The sequence below is a fragment of the Pelecanus crispus genome, chromosome 6 (genome assembly GCF_030463565.1).
Source record: "Pelecanus crispus isolate bPelCri1 chromosome 6, bPelCri1.pri, whole genome shotgun sequence".
NCBI classification, from domain to species: domain Eukaryota; kingdom Metazoa; phylum Chordata; class Aves; order Pelecaniformes; family Pelecanidae; genus Pelecanus; species Pelecanus crispus.
In genome coordinates this window covers 66223216-66231185 of record NC_134648.1, presented here as the reverse complement: position 1 = coordinate 66231185, position 7970 = coordinate 66223216, and the positions used below count along the sequence as shown (strand labels likewise).

Here is a 7970-nt window from a genome sequence, read left to right as displayed (position 1 = left end):
GTCCCGCATGATCCCCGGAGAACATCTTAATAGGTAGCATGGGCTGCAGAGCCTTTCCCATCGGCATTATGGACACAGCCACCCTGTTTTGGATAGTAAGAGGGCTGAAAAGGCACAGAGCAGGACCCCCACCAGCAGGCAGCAGTGGCAGGACATGTCATTTAATAGCACAGACATGGCAAAGTGTCTGCAAGCTCCCTGACAGGTCTTTATTGTGGCAATAAAGAGTTAAAACCCTGCCAGATGTTTTCTAGGCAGGAGTCTGTGCTGGATGAAGAAATGTTGGGGGAGAAAGATCACCCCGTGAGGCTGGTCTCCATGTAGACACCCTCCCAACAAGGCTGTTCTGGTTGTCTGAGGGTGAGCTGCAAATCCAGATTTTGGGATAGCAAGCTCCCAGGCTTGTCTGATGCCATCTCCACCTTTATTTGGCTTGGGATAGGCACAGTGGGGAGGGAGTCCTGGAGGTTCCACCAAGCCCCTCCTCGGGCATTGCTGGAGAGCAGACACTTTTCCCTCAGCCATAAGTAGGGAGGGCGTGGATCCCATCCCACCCATGCCGTGTGCGTGGGTCACGGCGGGGAAGGCCACAGAGGTGGGTTTAGCTCAGCGCTACGGGGCAATCCCAAGATGCAAGAAAAGCCCCCTGGGTTTTACTTTATACAGTGTGAGAAGAGGCTGCGAGGGGAGAGCACTGGGCGATTGGCACCATTTTTAGGCTTTCTGGGACAGAAACAGTGGAAGCGGTGGTGAGGGCTGATGCTCCAGGGCTGAATCCAGTGGGATGGAGTGGCACCAGATACTGCTCTGCTAAGTGTAAGGAGACACCTAACAAAGTGTGTTGGGTTGTGGGGCCACGGTGCCTCTCCCCCACCTCTGAGAAAAACCAGAGGGGACAAATATGTGAACCCACTTTGCTTTTATAAGGTTCAAAGTTGGAAACTTTCCTTCAAACTGTATTTCTTACAGGGAAGATGTGTGCCAGAGAGGTCCTCATCGCAGATCAGAAGGCAGCAGGGTTAAAATGGGCGCTCCAGGGAATTTGTGCATTTTTGGGGGGCTTAGACTGAATGTAGCAAGTGATGAAGGGAGGGGAGCCTTTTCCTGGCCTTTTTCTGGGGGTCTTGCAGCCTGTCCTGAAACAGAAGGGAACAGAAATCCAAGGGCTTTATCCGTCACAATAAATGCCGATGGAGTGCAAAGTGCTGTATTCCTCGGGGGATCTAAGATGACATGTTCCTTCCCTTGATTCCCAGCTAGGTCTCGCCCTCCAGGCCCCCTTTGAGGCGGGGCACGCCGAGGTCAGCGCAGGGTTCAGGCTCTGTTATGGGTGCTGGGGCTGCAGGCTGGCCTTGGGGAGGGGACAGGGGAGAGGACAGGTCAAAGTTTGGCAGCTTCGGCACCCTACAGCACCCTTTCCCTTTGGCCTCCCACACCTCCAAACTCCCCTCCAGCAAATACATTTGGATCTTCCCCTGGAAAAGAAAGAAATAACATGAATATAAAAAAGCCTGTGCCCGGCATTGCTGCGAGGCAGGTACAGGCATCGCTGGGGAGTATTATGCTCTCTCTCACAGTGTTACCCCTGCATCGGCCAGGGGTAACTGGATCTGTGATAGAGTCTGATCCTCCCAAGCCTTTAATTGGATGCGTGAAAGGTCCAAAACGCAGCTCACGCTTCCCCTAGCCATGAGATGCACCGTCTCCTTGTCACACAAGGGTGCTTCCCCATGAACCCAGCCTCCTTTCTAACCTCTGCTGCCAGCCAGCTCCCAGGCCGGCAAGCCAAAGCAGACCCTTTGTAAGGGAGCCCTCCCGGCCAAGCGGGGTGCTGGTGGTGGCAAAATATTCAGTAGTTTTTCCAGACACCCACCCTTTTTCTGTTCAGCAAAGAAAATGCTGTAGTTAGATGAGGGGCAAAAGGCCATGGCAGAACAATTAGGGAACAGTCGCTCCCTCCTGTAGGATCGGGCTGCGGGATGAGGCCGGGATGAGCGCTCCGCAAGGCTCGTGCAAACTGGAGCGCGAAGATCGGCGTGCGGGGAGCACCCGCCTGTGCCAGGCAGCAGCTGGGGCAGCGCTTCCAGCCTGGAAAGGCCGGTGTGGCTTTTCCAAGGCTCCTGCATCCCCCAGCTCTCCCTCCACACCGGTTTCTGCTGCAAACAGCAGCAGCCCTCCTCTGCAGCACCAGGGCTGGGACAATGCGCCCCGGATAAGTGGGCCTTCTGTCCCCAGCTGCACCAGGGCCAGGCTCTCCCCAATCTGCAAGCCTTTTGCTTTCCCTTTTTTTTTTTTTTTTTGCTCTTGCAAAATCAATTTGCGGACAGCTCACTCATTTTTTCCCCTTGCAAACTTATTAGCTATTCAGCCCAGGCGAGCACTGGTAAGCATCCTTTGTCCCAGGGAGGGCTGGAGACCCCTTCATTAGCAGTGATTACTCTGAGCAGTTTGACAGCCTCCCAGCCCGCTTACAAGACTTTCCCATTCAGCCCTGCCCGGGGCTGCCCCGCTTCTCAAAAGAAACGGAAATATTCAAACATTTCTCCCCCCCCCCCCCCCCAGCTGAATAGAGGAAAAGCTGTTTCTCTTCTCCGCCCTCCCCATTCACTTCACTTTTGATACAATATTTTCCTTCTTTGTCAAATCGGAGAGAGAGAGGTCAAGGCAGACTTTTTAGCGAGCCTTTTCTGAGCGTTTTGTTTAATGTAAATACAAGCTCCCTCCCCCGATTATTATTATTATTATTATTGTTATTGTTATTATTATTATTATTATTATTATTATTATTATTATTATTATTATTATTATTATTATTATTATTATTATTATTATTATTATTATTAAAACAGCCGAAGGCTCAGGAGGGCGACGGCTTGGGCTGATCTTTAGAAAAAAAAAATGCTGAAAATGCCAGGTGAAGGGCATTCCTTTTCAATGCGGGAAGGGAAAGGGTAGAAGGGGAAAAAAAGGGGGGGGAGGGGGGAGCGCGTTTCTTCTCCCGTGGCTCTTGCCGGTACAGCCAAAGGCGGCCCCGGCCCCGGCCCCTGCGGAGCTCCGGCCGTGAAGAAGCGGGGCTGGGAGACGCCGGGCTCTCCTCACCCTCCCACACCGAGCAAGCCCGGGGACCGGGGCTGCGCTCCTCGGGGTGGCTCCGTGCTCCGCTCCCGCCCCGGCCGCTGTTTCGGCAGGGGCTGATTTGTGCCCTCGCTGCTGCTGGGGGCACGGAGCACCCGCGGGAGGGTCGCTCCATAGCCCACTCGGGAGAGCCAGCATCCTTTATACCACTTCAACCTTTTGTCGAAATACATAATATTCACGCCGCTGCCTATTGGCCAAATTCAATTTTTTTTTTCAGTTAGAAAGAAATTCCTCGTTATCAGAGGCTGAGCCTATTGTGTTCACCTAATTCTCCACCTCTCTATATGTCTTTTCGAAAGGTTTAATGCCCACAGCCAGCGCTGGCTCCTCTGCCCGCAGAAGCCAACGGAGAAATCGCAACCCGCTTCACCGATTCCCGGGGAAGGAACGAAAAAAGACGGTGTGTTTGAGCCGATTCCGTTTTGAGGGCGAAAACGGCTTTTCCTCGCCCCAAAAAACCTCGTGGGTGGGAAGCGCCAGCGAACCCACGGGCCCCAAACCCGAGGCAAAAGCCCACCTCGCTGCCTTGCTTCGGGCGGCAGAGCCCGGCTCTCTCGGGGACGAAGCCGGCGGGGCTGAAGAGGCAACAAACCTGGCGCAGGGTTGGGGTGCAAGGGGGTCTCCGGCCCCTCCCGCAGGTGGGTGACCCCCAAAGGGCGCTGGAAACCCCCCACCCGCCCCTGCCATCCGCTGCTCCCGCGCTCCCGAACAGCCTCTGCCTCTCCCGACGCCCCGAATGACACGCGGCCGGGGACATAGCTGCTTGCAAAGGGACTTCAAAACCGGCCGATAAATACCTGCTCCCTGCCCCGTCCCGGTGACGGTGTAGGGAAAACCAAGGCACACGCACGGGGCGGGGAAGCGCAGATTTAGGCATCGGCGGTGCCGACGATTTTCCAAGCTTTAAAGGCAAAGTTAGGCAGAGTGAGGGGAAGCGGCTGCCGAGACGGGAATCGGCCTCCCGATAAAAGGCAGCACGATTGAATTAATATATCACGGAGCTGAAATGGCCCCTGTACCCCCCCGGCCCCCCCGGGCCTTTGCGGGGGTGCAGGAGCCGGGGCATTTCCCGCAGCCGCTGCGGGTTCGCGCTGCCCGGCTTCCCCCGGCGCGGGGCTTCGGCTGCTAAATAAAACGAGCCGAGCAATCAGCTTACCGGGGAGGCAGCCCTCTGAGGACAGGGAGGGAAACGCGATGAGACCGAGCAGACAAAAAAAGCACAGCTCAGGCGATTTAAAGATCAGTGTCAAATTGTATAATATAAAATCCTTCTGCTGGGGGAAAAAGCTTAGCGCGCTCCTTGGACCTGGCGTTTGGTCTCCGCCGGCAAAACGGCCGCAAAACAAAGCGAGGGAGGCGGATGGTGGGGACAGCCCCCGGCACATCGCGGGGGCCGGGATTTGGGGCTATTTCGGCCCCGATCCGGCCCTTCCCGGCCGTGGAGGGCTGTCAATTCCCCATTTTCTCCTTGCATTTGCCAGGTGAGGGAGGAAGCTTGGTTTCCCCGGCTGGGCTGTCCCCAGCCATTTCTCTCCCCCCCACCCCCCATTTCCCCGCCCCCCCCCCCGCTTCCTTTTTCCTCATCCCTGTCCGAAAATTCGCCGCCGATAATCCCAAAAGCCTCAACCCTTGGGAGAGGCGAAGCCGCGGCGATGCCTTCTCCTTCCCTTCCCCGGGCACCCGCGTCCTCCGCCAGCCCCGGCCCCGCTCCCCTCGCGTCCCCCGGCTCCCTCGGCTCCCCCGGCTCCCCCCGGCTCCCCCGGCTCCCCGCCTTGCAAAGCCATCACCCCCGGTCCCGGGGACCCGGCTATTTCGCTTCTTGGCGAGCTGATGCTGAAATACCCGTGGCCTCGGAGATCTGCTCTGCGTAAACTGGCGGGCTTGAGACCGACACCGTCATTTCAAAGCAGATGCGAGGGTCGTTCACCAAATATTTTATTATGGTTTTAGGCTGCTTCATACAGTTTCGTCCTGCACATGCTCTACAAGTCACCTGTGCACATAGAGAACAAGCCAGAAATAATAATAATTAATAATAATAATAGAAAAAATCTACCATAGCAATCCCTTAAATAAGTAAATAAACATATTTTATATATATATAAAAACCCTTTAAAGTAAAGCAAAACCCAACCAAAAGAACAGCGTCTTTTCAACATGAAACACCCCCGCGGGATAAGGGCAGGCGCTCAGACATTTTGCAACTTGGCATTCGGTTTTTTTGTTGTGTTTTTTTTTTTTTTAACGTTTTGTGGGCTTTTTTTTTTTTTTTTTAGGCATCAATGCTGCAAATCCTTCGAAAAAAAGGCGACAACGATTTTAATCACGTTTTTTAATGCAGTCTGCTGCGGGGCTGGGAGGGAGGCGCGGGGCGGGCGGCGTGTGGCGGGGGAGCGCCCGGTCGCCCGGGTTTGGCGACGGCGGCCGGGCGATTGCAAGCCCAGCTGCTCCGGCCGCGTCGGCAGGCAGGCGGGCACCGGTTAGCTGGACCTCCCGCTCCCCCCGGTTTGTCACGGCGGTGGCGTCAGATGTCACATTCACTGTCGCTGGATGTGATGGAGATGGCGGAGGTGGCCGCTTTGCTGGAGAGGCTGGCGGCGGGGCTGGAGGGGGCCCCCACCGCCTCCCCGCCGCTCTCCTCCTCCGCTTGCAGCGAGCGCACCGAGCCCTGCGTTAGGACCTGCTGCTGTAGCCTGCAAGGAACCGGCACACACAGCATCACCGCTCGGCCCTCCGCCCCCCGGGGACCCGCCGACGGCCCCCCCTTCCCCCCCAGGGGCTCCCCCGGCCGGCACCCCCGCGCTGCTGCCCCCACCTCCAGCTCACACCAGTTAGCCCAGTCTGGCGGCTCTGCCTGACCGACTGGCTGCCCGCCCCGGGGCCAGCCCTGCTCCTCGGCCGGCACAGCCGCGGGGGGCGGCTTCCCCCCCCCACCCCGCACCCCCCCGCAGCCTGTCCCCAAACCGGGGCTCATCCGAGGGGTCGGGCATTCCCTGCAGCATCGCCGGGCGGCCGTTCCCCTCCCGCAGGCCTTACACCTTCCCTCTCAGCCGACGGAAAAGGCGCTGCGGGTGGCAGCAGCCATTTCCCCGACGTGCGGCCGCCCGCTGCCCGCAGTGGCCGGCGGGGTGACGAGTGGGACACCCCCCCCCCCCCCGGGCTCCGGGACAGGAGGTAACGGGGGGACTCTGCTCCCTTCCCCGCTTCCCGGGGCGTCTGCTTGTGCCACTAGTGTCGGGGTAACACCGCGCATTTAGAGCCGCGATTTTGTTCTTTAAGATTTAAAAAAAAAAAAAAGGGGGGGGAGAAGAGAAATTAGAAAAATATCCCGAGAAACGTCCGTGGCTGGCGCCGGCGGAGCTGCAGGGCAAGGCGGCTCCCTGCAAACCAGCCGGGCCCGCGGAGGGGCATGGCCGGCTCTGCTCCAGACGGCCATACATGAAATCGGTTTTCTATACGTCCGGGCGAAACTTTGAAGGCGGGTTTCTCTCCGCTGAGCCGCCGAATTGGGCCCCTCCTGCCGCCAGGTCCTGCCGGGGTCACGGCAGCGTCGGCGGCCGCGCTGCCCGGGCGGTCTCTGCCTCCCCCCCCCCGCAGAGCGGCCAAGGGGCAGCCCGGGCGGGGACCCTCCCCTATCAAACCCAAATAAATACGTGCATAAAAAGCCCTAGGGTTTTCCCGCTGCTCCTACGTTATCTCGCTGCATTTCCCGGGGAGAAACTTCCCGGGCTCATTTCCCGTCCCCCGGGGCCGCGCTGGCCGGGCAGGCGGGGCCGGGGCGTCCCGGGGAGGGGGGGGGGGGCTGAGCCCCGACGGGACGGGCAGCACCTTACCTGTTCTTAGCGGCTGCTGCCCTGTCCCTTTGCCTGCGGTTTTTGAACCAGTTGCCCACTTGCGTGGGGGTAAGTCCCGTGGCCTGAGCCAGTTCCCGCTTTTTGCTGGGGTTGGGGTAAGGGTCCTGCAGGTACCACTCCCGCAGCAAATGCCTCGTCCGCTCCTTGAAGCAATGTGTCTTCTGCTCGCCGTCCCAGATGGTGCGGGGCAGCGGGAACTTCTTCCTCACCCGGTACTTGTCCACCGGTCCCAGGGGTCGGCCCCGCAGCTTCTCCGCCTCCTGGTAATGCGCTTCCAGCCAGAGGGCTTGCAGTTTGGCGTGGGACTCCTTGGTGAACTTGTGGTTCTCCAGGATGTGGTAGAGCTCCCGGTAGTTCCCCGTGTGGAAGGCCACGATGGCCCGGGCTCTCAGCACCGACTCGTTCTTGTTCAGGGCCTCGCAGGCGGCGGGGGCCACGGGCAGGGACCAGAGGAAGCGCCCCAGGCGCTCGACGTCCCCGCTCTCCTCCAGGGTCTCGCATACCCCGGCCACCTGCTGCGGGCTGAAATTGAGGATGGGCAGCTGGAACATGGAGGCGGCGCCGGGCTCCGCTCCGCGCTCCGCGCACCCCCGGCGATGCCTGCCGCCGCCGCGCACACCCCCGCGGCGGGGAAGCGGGCAGCGGCCCCGGCGCCCGCCCCTCGCCCCGCTTCTGCCTCCTCCGGCGCCGGCGGAGCTGCCGCGGGAGGGACGGAGGAGGGCGGAGAGGCGATGGGGAGCGCTCGGCGGCTCCGGCGACTGGGGGCGGCGGGCAGGGGCGAGGCGGAGGAGGATGGAGCGGGGAGGGGAGGGCGGGCGAGGGGGGAGGGAGGGAAGGGAAAAAACGGCAAAAAAAAAAAAAAAAAAAAAAAAGGAGGGGGTGAAAAAAAAAGGGAAGGGGAAAAAAAAAAAAAAAAAAGACAAGGCAGAAGGCCAGCTCCGCGCCGCCGCCGCGCCGCTGCGGGAGCGGCTGATTTGC

General features: G+C 59.2%; 1 protein-coding gene across 1 annotated transcript; it reads right to left on the bottom strand.

The window, feature by feature from the left end:
* Positions 1 to 5662: 5662 nt before the first annotated feature.
* Positions 5663 to 7543, bottom strand: SIX6 (SIX homeobox 6). The gene is made up of 2 exons (XM_075712624.1): positions 6972 to 7543; positions 5663 to 5831 (listed from the first exon to the last, which is right to left on the bottom strand). Exons 1-2 carry the CDS (start codon positions 7541 to 7543, stop codon positions 5663 to 5665), a joined length of 741 nt encoding a protein of 246 aa, XP_075568739.1.
* Between the last annotated feature and the right edge of the window lie 427 nt (positions 7544 to 7970).

What these genes read in the sequence shown, in the direction of transcription:
- SIX6 (XM_075712624.1), bottom strand. Translation starts at nt 7,543, where the DNA reads ATGTTCCAGCTGCCCATCCTCAATTTCAGCCCGCAGCAGGTGGCCGGG. An exon ending in GCAGCAGCCGCTAAGAACAG is followed by an intron (nt 5,832 to 6,971) that starts GTAAGGTGCTGC and finishes GGTTCCTTGCAG; the next exon opens with GCTACAGCAGCAGGTCCTAA.